The 15,209-nt window shown below is 39.8% G+C and overlaps 2 protein-coding genes across 3 annotated transcripts in view; one reads left to right on the top strand and one right to left on the bottom strand.

Moving 5' to 3' along the window:
• Positions 1-15,209, top strand: part of dock1 (dedicator of cytokinesis 1) — a 293,715-nt gene that overhangs the window by 156,148 nt on the left and 122,358 nt on the right.
• Positions 1-15,209, bottom strand: part of LOC118809101 (inhibitory synaptic factor 2A) — a 42,836-nt gene that overhangs the window by 22,928 nt on the left and 4,699 nt on the right. Inside the window, exons 1-2 of one of the 2 annotated variants that reach the window (XM_036572084.1) lie at positions 13,268-13,285; positions 659-1,859 (exon numbers count right to left, since the gene is read on the bottom strand). In XM_036572084.1, the coding sequence (XP_036427977.1) occupies positions 659-1,854 (1,196 nt within the window). In that variant the 5' untranslated portion in view covers positions 1,855-1,859; positions 13,268-13,285. Of the gene's footprint in view, positions 1-658; positions 1,860-13,267; positions 13,286-15,209 lie in introns of those variants that run through there. The other variant, XM_036572083.1, reaches the window with a different exon arrangement.

Genomic DNA, 15,209 nt, shown 5'->3' with positions numbered 1-15,209 from the left:
ACAGGTGCAATTTTAAACGTGTGTGGAATAAGAAAAGATGTTTTGTTGCTTAAAATTCTTAAAAATTGCTTGCTTAAAACTGCTGTGAGTTATTTTTGAGAAAGATTTGGCTCAAAGTGTTTTTCAAATGTGCTGAAATGTACTGCAGAAATGAACTTTGCCTTTTTAACAGTTTTGCTGTTCAGTTCAGTTGTTCACTTGACTTGCTGCATCATTCCATATTATGGCTTCACTGCTGATGGTTCTCATTATTTCTGTAGGCCATTAAACAACTATTAAAAGATAAATATGGTGACGGGGTTGTCTGTTCTCAGACAGACTGCATCTTGCTGAGATGTTTAGAAAAGCAGTTACATAAGATCAAGTTACTTTTTAAATGTCCACCGTTAGAGGTTCTTAGATTTACCTGTAGATATGAGTGATTATAATAGACCATTTGGTACTTGGGCACATTTAGTTTAGGGTTTAGTGCTATAAGTACAAAGTAGTGGCTTAGTTGATTTATTTTATTTTTACTTTCATTTTTTTTCACTTTTTGAATGCCTATTTTTCTGTACAGAAAAAAAAGAGTTATAAGGCAGTAGTAATGGAATGTCACTCTGAATGCTGTCTAACAGTAAAATTTATCTTTTTACAACAGTGCTTTTCTATGTCTTACCCTTCTCTGAGAGCCTCTCCCTTCTCCAACTCCTGGATGACTCCTAGCAGCACTTTGATGGTTTCCTGGCTAGAGCTGATCATGCTCTCCATGGCCTGCAGCTGTGCTTTTACATCCTTGTCCTGATTGACAGGCACGATCTGCTTGCAGGCCTCACTGTCCACTTGTACAGTCCCTGCTGCTGTCCCCGTCCCTGTCCCGCCCCCACATGCAGGCGCTGGCATGGCGATGGGTGCCGTACTGACAGGGGCCGTCGCCTCTGCCTCCTCCATGGCCCGTAAAGGCCGGGCAGAGATCATTCCGGCATGGCACTGCGCCTGCGTGGTGCAGCCGGTCCTGGGCAAAGTCTGGGACTGCAGGCCATTCAACTGCAGGGCCTTTTTGCGCTTGCTGCGTGCCGACGGGCTGTCTAGACACTCCACCTGCGTGAGGGAGTTCCAGGCGATGGGCCCCGTCACCTTGGAGCTGGAGTCTGGCAAAGCCCTGCCGCCTCCATCATCAGAGTTCAACAGCTGCCGCTTCCCTGAGCGGTCCAGTGACTCCGAGTCCCTCTGGAAGCTCTTGCGGTGTTTACTCCTCACCGCGCAGATCTGGTAGTCTGATTGGTCTGCCCCAGATTCCACTGAACAGGGCAGCAGTGTCCTCTCTGTGCACTCTGTAGTGTGCGGGTGGTGCTCAATAGTGGCTATGCATTCGTTGGTGTGCATTAACGCTCTAGTCTTCCGCACAGTGTGAGATGGTGCCCCCTCCTTACCACCCTCGCCCGCTTTTGCCCGCTTAATGTCAATAACAAATCCATTATCCTGGTCCTTGTAGCTTTCCACTGTAGCGGCATGCTTCACGGTGTGTCCTTTCTTCCTCTCGAGTGGAAAAGTCTGATATCGCTTCCTCAGATCTGGAGAGGTCTGCACTCCGGTACTTTTGGTCACGTTGGGGATGGATCTCCGGGCAGGGACGGTCATATACTTCCGGTAAGCCACCTTATAGGAGACAGACTTGGATCCTCGCGCCGCAGCTGCCTGCTCGCTCTGGGCCTCGCAGATGTCCTTGAAACGCACCTGCAGGGCTTTGTTGCGCTTGCGCACCTGCCTGCTCCCGTCCGATGGCCCTTTCACCTCCAGGGCCATAGAGGGCGCTGCCTCGGAGTCCGACTCGGAGTTGGTGAGCATGCATTTTCCAACCTCCTTGCTCACCATGGTTCCTGCCAACAGAAATAACAGAGAATGGAAAATAATTATGCGTCATATCCAGCATATTTTATGGTTGTAGCAGTTGCCTGCCAATAGCAGCTCGCAAAAGTCATCACATCCCTGTTGAATGAGGTTTTTCTTTTACCCTCTTTACCCACTCATCTCACTTGCAGTAATACAGATGACGCCAGTCTCAGGAGTGTTATCTTAGCCTGTGACTTGTTTGTCATTGAATATTAATTGTGGTTCTTAATCTTGCTCCCTTCCTAAAGCACCCACTTGTTGAGAAAATAATGAGAGGAGTCCTGGAGCAACTATCTGAGTCCCTGCTACTTGTCATACATCAAAGGGCAGGTGGGGGGGGCGTGTACTTGACCATGATTCAGCAACTTTCCTCTGACAGACTATTCCAGGGCTGCTCTCAGGGCTACTGAAGTTGAATATTCACTTTTTGAAAACGAGTTAGAGCTGTATGATATTGAAATAAAATGTGGTGTTTGTTAAATATGTCAGATATCACAATTGTAATATAATATAATTCTAATAATAATTATTATTAAAATATTGTGCCTCTGACTGGATGTGACACAAGTACAGATTTTTTTTGCTCATGTAAACAGAAATCTGACTAATCTCTCCTTTAAGCAAATAGCACAATAGAAAATTATAAAAGCACGGTTCACTATTGTGCAAAATAAAAGTAAATGAAATACTAATACCTACTTACATCAGAACAGTAGACACATTTTATTGTGCGCTGAAAGGCTGTGAAACAGTCAGCACTACCTCAATAGCTCTTTTTATAAAGACTACAAAAGCAAAAAGATATATATGTATTTTTATATAAGTACAGAAGAACAAAAACATTTTTGTTTTGGTTCAGTTATTAAAAATGTTTGTTGATAAAGAGCGATCCTATTGTGTGATATGTTTTTACAGGGTTATAGTTCAGAGTTTTTGAGCTGCGAATGTGTGTATTTTGTAATTGCCAGATTAGCCGAATGGTAAGTTACTTGTCCCCCAAGTAGGAGAGCAGGGTTCAATCCCAGTGCAGCGAATAAACTGATTAGGCTTCTGACGGTTTGTGCCGGTAGTGTGATGATGTCTCTGTGGTGCAGCATGTATGAGGTGGTTTGAACTGTTCTGTCATCGCAGCTCTTAAGGATTTGTTTGTCATGGAAAGTCCTGTTGTGACAATGATAAAAATAAGATTTTTCATGCAGCCCTAAAATGAGCATGTAAAAAAATGAGAAATGAAGTTTAAGTGATCATTTTGTGAAGTGCTGTTCGCCTGTTCAATAATATACAAAGCTGCCAGCAATTGGAGTGATAGTCTCAGTCTCTCTACTCTCTTTGGTGCCATAGACAATTGAGAAGGACACAAACAAACTGGTTGTTCTCTAAGCTAACAAACTAATTTCCCTTTTAGTTTAGATCTTTATTTGCTGCAGAGAACATGTTTTTATAGCTGCATTCCTGAGGACTAACAGGATAGACATTTTAAATGCCCTGCGCACTATTGGATTATGTCCATTACCCCTCACTCACTCATTCAATAAAGTAGGAGGGAGAGATGTGGTAAACGAGTAGTGACAGGGCCTTAGTGTCTTCAGGCCTCCTGTTTTATCAGATCAATCTCATCTACTGATATCATTAACAGCCTGTAGCTCAGAGCGCAGAGACCAGTGGGGCGGACACACACATGCATTAACAAGCAAGGACCTGCCGAAGTACACAATAGTGAACAGAGACAGATGACTATAAGCAAATCTGGATAATTAATTTGCTATTACGTTACATTTTTCAATGTGTTTTTCTCTGCTCTTTTGTATTTAATATTTCACCTTGATCATTCTCTGCTCCATATTGACCAAAAAATACAAAAAAAAGAATTACACCCAGAATATTACTAGTAGTTGTAGTAGTTGTTGTGATTTAAAATCTTATCAACCTTGTGTCGAAATAAAGAATCTTAAATCTGGAATGTAATATTATTAAAAAAAAATTGTTCATTGTGCATCTGTAGATGGGGCAGAGCTTTACAGCAGTGTGCAGAGTAATGCTAGAGAATACTGTGAATTGTAGTGCAACAAGGCCAAACTGGTAGTACACAGCTTTGTAGTGTTCAGTTATTTTTAGTACAGTTCAGTGCTTAAATTATTTTGGAATTGACTGGGAAGAAATAGATTAGAGTTTAATATGGTGGAATGGAATAGAACAGGGAGGTGATTCCTCTCCCCCCACCATCCCCTGTCTGGCCTCATGCCTAATCAGAACTGCACCTTTTTGGCTTTTTTAGATCTCAGTCTATATAAAGTGTCTGCTGTCTCTTTATAGTCTCTTTGCTCATACAAATGATCTACAAAGGCCCAGAAGTGCCTTCTACTCCACCTTGTCCAAACCACTGATTTTATTTAGTGTTCCTCCATCTCAGATCCCAGCTTTAGGCAAAGTATTAGAGCGTTTCCATTTATCTACCTGACACAGTGGGAGCCGCATCCCCTTGGCCCCTGCCTTGCGCCCAGACAGCCCACGTGACTTTGAGTACATGGCCAGCTCAGTCAGCTTGCATACAAAGCACATACTTTTTTTATTTTTTATTTCCTAATTCGGCTGCCCATTGCTGCCAAATAAGTGAAGTGAACTGACCCACAAACCGTTTGTTCGTTTAAGACTCAGACATCACAACACTCTCACACAACTTCCAGTGATCTCTCTCTCTCTCTCCCCTCTCCAAATCTCACACTCTCTCCCCATCACCCCTTCCTCTCCAAACGAAAAAGGCCACTCATCTCATTCTCTCTCCTCTAAGCGAAAAAGAGCATTTGATGTACGACTGTCGACTTCCTCTAGAGTTGATTGAATCCCCTTGATGATTAATGTTTGAGAAGCTCTTGGTTTTATTACTCGCGCCTCTTTTTATAGCCTCTCTCTCTCTCTCTCTCTCTCTCTCTTTTCCCCCCACTCCTCCCATTGGACTTCTGGGTGCCTCTCTGTAGATCTCATTGGTGACACAGAGCCTGTGGAGTGGACTTCAGAGAGTCCTGCTCTCCGCCTAAATACCAGAGTCAGTGGAAACCACTAACTGTACCACTCCCACATTTATACTACTGTACTCCTCTCCCTCTGTTCTGTCATGTGTCTCAGCTTTCCTCTCACTCTTATTCCCCCTCTTCTCCCCTCTGCGAGGTCTCATTTCTCCTGTGCCCATCTTTCAAGATGTTTCCTGTTCTTTATGCTCATGTAAATGAAGTGTCCAGTTTTGAAAATGACATTCATTATGATTGTTAGGTAAATAAAATTAATGAATGCGATGAAATGGACATACGTGGAGGCCGATGGGACCCAGTCGTTAAATTTCCCTTCTTTAATGGATTTTGGCATTTATGTATGAAGCAAAAAAAAAAAATACAGTGTGCATCATGAAGATGGGGTGATTTTACCTGCGTTTCATTAATGATGCATATGATACAGTTGCATTGGTTGCAATCAACTTAAACAACACCTTCAGCGTGAATGACATAACACTCATACGTCATCCTCCCAACTAACAGCTTAACCCCCACAGTAGCTCACTCAATGTCACCGACCACACTCCCAGCTCTGATCTCATTTGTAGCTTGGATGACGCTGTGGAACAGTTAGCATTTTTCTTCTTTTCAGGTTCAAAATATTGTGATAATTTCTAGTCGTGAACCAAATCTAGATGGAATCAAATGATGAACTGAGTGTAACTACTCCCTGTGCTTGGAGTCAGTTATAAAGGCTCTGCAGATTCATTTGGTCTCTCTTTTTTCTCTGAAGAGTAACTGCTGAAGACTGGTTTGTGGGAAGTCCTCAGACTGCTGAGTGACGTCACTCCTCACATCTGCTGTGGAACAGGAAATCCCTCTCTGCCCGATAATCTTTTTTATTTATTTTTTATTTTTTTTACTTCCTCCCTGATCTCATATTACTTCAGAGCAGGTTGTCCTAAAATGCTTCTGTTGAAAAATGAAAGTACAGTGTGACACTTCTGGACACTGCAGAGGCGGCACTAATCCGGCTTTAGCTCTTGCCTTTGCTTCTTTTATTTATTTCATTCAGCTGTTCCTGTTCTTTACTGTGATTAGTGCAGCTTTCCAGACTGTTGTACAGGACAGTAATGCAAGGGATGGGGGGGAAAAAAGAATAAATCAGATATTTCTTTTTCTTTTTTTTTTAACAAACCTGAGAAGTTGAGGATGGTGAGACTGAAGCAGAAGTAAGAAAGATGTGAGTTTTAAATTGTTTATATAGTACTGTAAAGTGTTGTGTGAGCAGGGCATTGCAATAGTGATTGCTATGGCCGTCAGTGAAGCGTTCTAGGAGGCATTAGTCTGTCAGTTAATCGCTCTCTAATGCTGCAAGATGGCTGGGTCCTTCCTAACACAGAGCATTAGAGGATTGGGCCTGCGCTGATTGTAGCACATCAAAGACGGGACGCTTTAGCGACATGCTGCTCCGTCATTTCAGCTGATGATTTGTGCTTTCTCTTTCCTTCCATTAAACATAATCTGTCAATAACAGGCTCTGTTCAGGTGGAAAAGAGGCTTTTGTGTGCGGAGCAGAAATCACAGACGTCTTTTCTCTCAGTGTGACCCCTGCGGACCTCATCAAACCTCAGTACCACACTCAAGTCAGCTAGTAATGCTGCCATCTAAACCAAGGAGAAAAAAGAGGGAACCGTACGTTTTTAATCATTATTCAATAGAGCTGGCTTCAAAGGCATTTTACAGGCTTCGAAAACACATTGGTATTTCTGAACAAGTACTTGCAGACTCTTTCTCAAAACCACCATGAACAATAGTAATTAATTCGTTATTTATTTTAGTGAAATGTAACAAAGTTACTGTTAGTAGTTCTAGTTAGTTTTAGTTGCTCTTATTTATTTTGTTGAATCATTTTATTTGGCTAGTTCAGCATTGTTTTTAATCATGGAGACAGTTGAGCTCAGTTGTGGATAAGCCACGGAAAGTGGAGCGGAGGGCTGAAGTGCTTTTGGAGCTACAGACCTGTCTAAATGCGAGAATGACCACCTTGAAACCAGCAGCAGAGTCATCTCTGATTTTGTCTACTTATCCAGTGCCAGAACTCTGTTTTAGCACCACCTTTACCAGAGACTGCTATTGTTTTTTTTTACGAGAGACTACTATTATAAAGTATTACTTTACTTACATAATTGAGGTGATTCATCAGACTTATTGTTTCTTCATACCAACCTCTTGTTGCAAATTTAGCGCACAACATTTTTTTATCATCCAATAATTTAAAGTGTTCCACACCTATAGTTCCTCTGGAATTATTTGCTCTTATATCTTGCAATGTGCAGTTTGTCGTGCGCTGAGGTGAGTAGGATTTTGATATTTGTTTGTTCATGTGAATTAATCATTATTTGGCTTACATGTAGCATGTAAATGTGAAGAGCTGAGCTGTAACAATAAAACATTTGTTTTGACCACTACATGAAGTACTGTTCACCAAGAGCTAAATTACCAAAGGAAAAAAAAACAAAACCAAAAAAGTGGCTCTTTGTTTAATTCTGTCCATAATTAGTAATAGGCAACTGAAGTGCAAGCTAGTGCTCCTGTGTGTCAAATTGATGTCACTAAGCTACACCAAGTAAGATAAGCATTCTGACAAATTGTGCTAACATTACTTTGTTGAAATGTCCTAGCGCATATTTATAGGTAGCTCTGTACATAAAACTTCTAGGTAGTATATTTTGAAAAAATACTACCAGCATTAAAACTACGAAACTGAAGTCGGCTTTGTATTTGCCATCTTTTTGGGTCTTAAATGGTGGGTCTTAAATGGTGCCGGTGTTACTGTTATGCCTCAGGTTCCAAAATGTAACTGCTGCATCATTTAAGGTGGAACAGGAAAATTCAAACAAGAAGATGGCTAATGTCCTTATCAGAAATAGTACCAACATTAAAAGAATAATTAGAATATTTTGATAGCCTACGTCGCCTTATCAGGGGTAAGTAGTAGTACTAAGCTGAATGTGTACTGAATTAACATTAAAAACACAATAAAACATTTAAACCCCTGAGTTACTTTGCTATGCTAATGAAATGCACATGCTCGGTAGAACTGCTCAATGGGTGGGATAAATCGTTAGAACATGGGCTATAGTGGTTGTATGTCTTTGTGGTATGTCAGCCTTCTTCAAGGATGACCAGATCGTTGAGAATTTTAAAAAAGGTCAGAACCACTTTCAGTCTGGTCATATTGAGCAGTGCAGGTCATCTTGTATGGCTACCACACTGGCAAAGCGTGTTGGCTTGCCAGTCTAATAACGTCAATTAAGTGCACAGTAGTATTAACTTATATGTAACAGTATTCATACTTTGACTCTTTTTGACTGCGTAAGGGCCCAGTGATATCCGAGAGAAAAATGTTCATAGGAGTAATGTATCCGCTTTGGAACATTTTATTACCACAGCATGCGAGAGACGTATTCTTCGGAAATTCTAATTTTTCTCATGGAGAAATTCCTTTTAGTTCTGGAGTTCCTGGAGTTATATGGGCATAAGACCTTGGTGCTGACTACAGAATGAATGACACCTCTTCAGTGGTCTATAAGCAATATCCAACAATAAGTGCTATAGCTCTTCAGGCTGCAGCATCATTTAACCTGTTTATTATTTTAATGTTCAGTAAGTTCAGTAAACATGCTGAATTGTTTCCAGGATGGATGGATGCCATTGTTTTTTCACAAAAAAGTGTCTCCTAAGTAAATTCGAATGTTGAATACATTTTTGAAGTAGCTGCTAAATACTTTACATTAACAGAAACTGCTTATTCCAGAAACTTAGATTATTTCAGCAACTAACATTAGTAGTGTAAGCTTTAGTGATGTTTATAAGGGTGACGTTAGCTCATTCTGACAGATCACTTACAGTGCAAACATCATCAGGGAGTAAGTCGGTTTTCCAGAACACCAGCATGGAGGAAAAGCTGCACTCACCATTCTGCTGCTTCAGAATCGACAGCAGCGTTTTTTCTTTTCTGGTGGTCAAAGGTAACAAGTCAGACTTATGTATCACTGTTGTTGGAACAAAACCTCATATCTCCATTTTTGTCTTTTTCCAATTTTTGACATAATTTGAAAATGCCTGTTGTCCTTTACATTGTGTGTAAATTTCATGATGAATGGACTGAAAGAAATGGGCCAAAACAACTTGGAAAACAGTCTGGTTTCATTGACTTACATTAAAAGTAAAGTAGGTTTTTTCCCTTTTCCTGTAAAGTTAGCATTTTGGAGATACAAGGTTTTCTTGCAACAACATCGATATGTTGTGTATATATATTATACTATTCTTAATTTTAAGAAAAAATACTTTGTAACTTCCAGTCATAATTGTTCTTTTCTTCTGCTGTCTGCTTACATAGGTAAGATACTATAAGTAAATTGCTGCCCTCTTCAGGTGAAGTTGAAATACTCTAGGTTAGGCTGAAAATGTAAACACAAAATCGACAACAGAATTTTATTTTTGTTTTTTTTTTTTGTTTGTTTTTTCCTCATTATCAGTAATGTTGAATAATTGTTTCAGCCCCAGAGACGACGATATGTGAATGCCAAAACAAAACCAGCTACTATTTATTTATTTGTTTATTTATTTATTTAGATTTTAACATTCTATAATGTAACAAATACTGTCCATTTTTAAAGGCATTTGCTGGTGAAATAAATTGTAGTTGAGTGGCTCTGTGACTTGAAAAAAGGTAAAGCATTCAAATACTGTAGTGTAAGTGTAAAGTAAAAATGGAAAACAAATAGTACTTTTTAAAGTTAGATTAATGAGTGGAGTTCAAATGGGGTGTGCGTTTCTTTTGTGCTATGTGTGTGTTTTGTTCCAGGCTGGTAAACGATGCAGGGCTTGGGCAGGAAGGATGCTGAGGGAGAGGGTGGGAAGAATGGAGTGAAGGTGGGGGTGTGTGTCTGGTGTGGTGCGTGGGTTTAGATTAGACTCTGCCCGCACTGCCTGTGCTCTACTGCTGAATATTAAAGCATGTCTGATGGCTAGAGGCAGCCCATAATGACACCTCCTCTGAGTCATTGTAGAATAGTAACAGAACACACCAGGGAGCTGTATGCACATGCTCTTATGTTCTGTTCCATACACACACACCATACACAACACTACAGTGACAGTAAAGAACGTATTATTTCATCTACAGCCTGAAATCACAACTGTTATATTCTGCTGGAATATTTCACAGGGCCCACTTTCATAATAGATCGGTTTTCAAGAGAAAAAAAGGGGGTGCCAGCTTTTCTAGAGATTGGCAGACGTGTTCTGGTTTAACCAGTCGCCATCTGTCAAAGTCAGGGGTCATGAATGACAAAGTCATCATCTGTCTTTGAGTCAGACGAGTGGCCATTCTGATTACTGATGGAGGAGAGGTTGAATATCTTTCCATGTCTTTTTCCTCTCTGTCTTCTCTGTCTCTGCATCTTTCATTCTATCTCTCTCTGTATATACTGTGTACTATGCAAAAGTCTATATATAACAATTAAATTGTATTTAAAATTGAATTTATCTTGGCAGTAAGCATTTGTTTGCCCAGAGAAAAATATGTGCAGTGCATAAACACAAAAAGTAGTGATTCTGTGTATGTAGCCCCATAATTTGGGTGATCAATCCTTCATTAAATTAAATCTGGTTTGCTGCTGATGACATGTAACAAATCCATACGATGGCTGGAGTTCACTGAGGAGAAATCTGGAACCAAACCCGTGTTGTTCTTACTAGCTCGAAAGAGATCAGCTACTTTTTTAGAACAAGAAAATCACATTTGATTTTTCTGTTTGTTGGTTTGAATTTATTCTAATGTTATGTGATGTTTTTACAAGAAAAAAAGCAGACTTATTACCCAGATAACTGGTTTTAAACCATTTGCTTGGATGCCTCAGGCCTTTGTAGAGTACTGTATATCATCGCTGTCAGAACAAAACCTTGTATCTGCATTTTGCTACATTGACTCACATTAAAAGTTAAGAATGTTTTCCGTCTCCTGTGAAGCTACTGTTTTGGAGATACAAGGTTTTGTTCCGACAGCAACAATATACACTCACTGATCACTTTATTAGGTACACACGCCTTGTATCTACATTCTTTGTTCATTTTATTAGATCCACATACCATATAGGCGCACTTGTAGTTCTACAATCATAAACTGTAGTCTGTTTATAGTGTGTTACTCCCCCTTTACCTCACTCACCTTCCTGATGATGCTGGTGCCTGCACAGACTCAAACCAGAATTATTTAATCACAGATATTGTTTTACCTCCCTGACAATGCACTGCACTCTTTGCATATTTGTACTAACATAATCATGATAGGCTTCTAACACTGATGTTTATGGATTTAACATTGATTTTCACTCTGATACACTCCTAACAGTAGTCACTGGTTTTCACTGGTAACAGTGACTGATTTTTCATTGTCATTGTTACTCTGATACTCTTTTAACAGTATTTGTTGGTTGGCATTGGTTAACCTAAATAGTGATGAAATGGTTACTGGTTTCACAGTATTACTGTTTCAGATTTTAATTATCATGAAAACCACAGCCGATTTATGTGCTTTGAAAAACTCTCGTTAAATACCTTCCAGCATCACCCAAAGTTAGTAACAGTCTCCAGGATGCAGGTGCGGCTGGCAACGTGGATTTGTTTTGTGTCAGAGGAAACATGGCAGAAGCCAGTGATGGCGCTCTGGAGATTTTTCAGCTTTCCACGAGGACTGAGTCTGAAGTGTGGTCGTATTTTTATTTTTATAAGAGTGCAGAGGGAAATTTTATTGAATATAGTCACCCTGTCTGCAGAACAAGAATTAGGAAAATCACTGTGAAAGGGGGCAACACTTCAAATCTTGTGACTCATCTTTGTGACCTCTACCCACTACTTTAGCGAATGTGTCCTGACAAATTATGCTTCTTTGTCGAAATGTCCTACCATAGTGGATATTTATAGGTAGCTCCATACATTAAACTCCAGGTAGGATATTTTGCTAGTGTAAATCACCTTAATCAAAAAAGCTACTAATATTAAAACTACAAAGCTGAAGGAAGCTTCTTATTTGCCAGCTTCTTCTTCTCCTTTTAATTTTTCTGTTCAACCTTAAATAGTGTAGTAGTTATTATAATGTCTCAGGTGCCAGAATGTAACTGCAGCACCATTTAAGGTGGAATTGGGAAAATTCTAACAAGAAGCTGGAGAATAGAAAGCAGACTTAAGCCTCGTATTAAACCTGCAGTTAGGATAGTTTTTATAGTCTGAATGTCCTTATCAGGAAGTGTTACCAGCGTTAAAAGCATAATTAAGACCTGTATTAAGAGCCTAAATTAGATTTTCAAGGAGAAGTAGTAATATTAAGCAGAGTCGGTACTGAATTAAAGTTGAAAACACAATAAAACTTCTGAACCGTTTGAATCCCTCACAGCCACATAGTGCCATCTTAAATGTTATTGCTCACTTGTTATGGTTTACATATGGTATTGGCTATATTGTTTTAATGTTTATGCGAACAAAATGTGCAGTACTGCTAATTTTATTTGTGTTTTTTTTATATAAAAATGGGTGAAATTATTTCAGTTTCTGTATCTGTAGTTTTTTGAACATTTTTAGCACATTTTAACAATACTGCAGTAATACTGGTAACCATGATAATTTTGCTCAACATAATCTCAATATTAAATTTCCATGCCGCTTTATATCTAATCCAAATACTACTGTCCAGTGACACTCTAATACCTTTTCTCTTTTCTCAGTATGATGTATTGTAAATCTGAGAAAATCTATTGTAAAATCTTATCCTCTGCTCATATTGCTGTTGTTGTATCATTGTTTTGCTATCCAGTGTTAACCAGAGGAGGGTAGGTTCCTCTTTTGAGTCTTGGTTCCTCTGAAGGCTTTATTTCTCTTTCTCTAACACTGCTTTGCGTCTTGTAAAAAGCACTGTATAAATATATTGTGACTTGGCTTGACTTGATTCATCAGTGGTCAGGATCACCACTAAGCAGGTATTATTTGCAGCAACAGATGAGCAGTCTTCTCTGGCTTTGTATCTAGAAGGTGGACCAACAAGATAGGTGTGACTAATAGAGTAGACAGTAAACTTGTAAGTGTACATATTGTTTAAAACTCCAGGAACACTGCAGTGTCTGAACCACTTGTACCAATATTTATAGCACTGGTGTAACAAAGTTTTGTATTTCTGAAATGAGCTTTTTGTTCTGGTGTCTTTTTGTGTGTCTCAGTCTCTGTCTGCTTTTCTGTTGGCCTTTTTCTGTGTCTATCACAGTCTTATTTTTGCCTGGCTCTCTGTGCGTCTTTCTCTCTGTTTTTTGGCTGTGCAGAGCTAAAATCAAATGTGTGTTGGAACTTACCCCCTGCTGTCTCGCTACTCCAATAGGAGCCACTCCATTTCCCTAACGAGAGACAGAGATGAGCAAAGATAATGAGAGAGAGAGAGAGACACGATAAAAGAGATGTGGAGAGGTAATGAGAGGTAGAGAGAGCTGGACTTGGAGAACAAGAGGTAAAAAGATGTGTAGAGTGAATTGTGTGTCTTTCTAAGTTCCGGTCGGAGCAGATGTGGTCTGACTAGTGGAGAGCAGTCACTCTGCCTCAGCATGAGCCATCCACTGTTAGAGGCATTAAAGGAGCTAACAGAGAACTTTGCTGTTGCCTCTGAATTTAACATTTACCAACCCTTGTGTAATAAAAGCAGGGTCAGAATAGAACGTTACATGCTCTTGATTTTAGCTGTTGTTTAGTCATAGAGGAAATGACTTGGATTGAAAATTTTGATTTGGGATTTTGTGCTTGATGGAGTCTTGACCTTCACTGGTGTTTTTGATTTTGTGAGCCCAAGTTTAACATTTAGTCTGATTTTTGCTGGCGTGTCTCTCAGCTGCTAATTGGTTACCACTAGAGACCTTTTAACCATCTAATGCAGTGATTCTCTATCCTTCTCCCAGGTTACATTTGAATCGGCGTTATATTTTCCTGCCATGTACAGAACACTCAGACATTTAGACTATATTAACCCCCTGAGGTCTAAGTCATTTTCTTGATTTTTGCATATGTTCTTAAATATGCCTGTAAAAGCACTTGTATATGATACCCAGACATTATATATCAGAATGGTCAGAACAGTCTCAGCTCCCTCTATAATGAGGCCCTTTTGACCACGGTGTAAAGAAATTTGGTCCTAAAGCTGAAGAATTGAAGTCCAACTTTGGAAATTCTTAATATCCCTTATGAAAACATAGCTTTACTCATGTGGATGAATTGTTTTGGTGCTTGAAATGGGTTTACCAAAGTCTTATGTTCGCAAAAGTAGTGGACCGTATGAATTAAAGAGTAGATAAATGTCATCCTTATCGCCACTTTCCAAAAACACTGCAGCAACTTCAGCAGCTGCAAACTTTTTACACACCATTTCATGTCTATGTCTGAGGTGACTGAATGAAAAATGAAAGGTTTTCGATGTGATGGAAAAGTGCTTAGTGATTTCCTGAGTGTTCATTGGTCAGTTTCACGCAAAATGAAGATGGACACATAAACCCACCAATTACAGGCAAGTGGCAGATGACAGGCACACAAATCCAGTAGTTGCACACAGTGAGAGGCAGGTGTATCTTAACTTGTCTTCATCGGCTCATAACTCTGGATGTGAGTCTTGTATGATCTTGTGATGAGATTCGTTATACGTTGAAGTTGTACAGAAGTGTAGCAGCCAGTGACATAGGAAACATTGCATGAGTCGATGGAAGATTTCACTAAATAGCAAATTCTTGAAGCAAATGTGACACCCAAGAAACTGAAGCTGAAAAGAGTCTGGCTTCTACAAAAGGACAGTGATTGAAACAATATATCAAAATCCACCATGAACTACTTCAAGAAACACAAGCTGGAATGGCTCTCGCAGGCCCTTGACTTGAAGATCATTGAAAAATTTGTAGGTGGATCTTACCCACATGCAAGACAGCTCAAGAACATCACAGAACTATGTGAATGTGAAATTTTCCGTGACAAGACTGGAAAGGCTCCTAGCTGGCTGCAAAAAGTGTTTGTAAGCTATGATATCTGCCAGAAGGGGTTACTAAGTATTGACATTGGGCGTCCAAACTTTTGACCTGGTTCTGGTCAGAGCTGGCCCCATGGCTTTATGACTTCATGGACTTTATGGAAAATAACCTGAAACATCCCTACCATGCACACAAGTGTTTCCCGGCTGTAACACCGAATTCAACTGAGGAAGGACTTATTAGTTGCTTGATTAGTGGATTCATGTGTAGTGGAACAGGAAGAACTCTCAAATGT

This window comes from Colossoma macropomum, unplaced genomic scaffold, assembly GCF_904425465.1.
Source record: "Colossoma macropomum unplaced genomic scaffold, Colossoma_macropomum, whole genome shotgun sequence".
NCBI lineage: Eukaryota > Metazoa > Chordata > Actinopteri > Characiformes > Serrasalmidae > Colossoma > Colossoma macropomum.
Note: the sequence above shows the minus strand (reverse complement) of the source record. Positions and strands in the feature narration are given on the sequence as shown.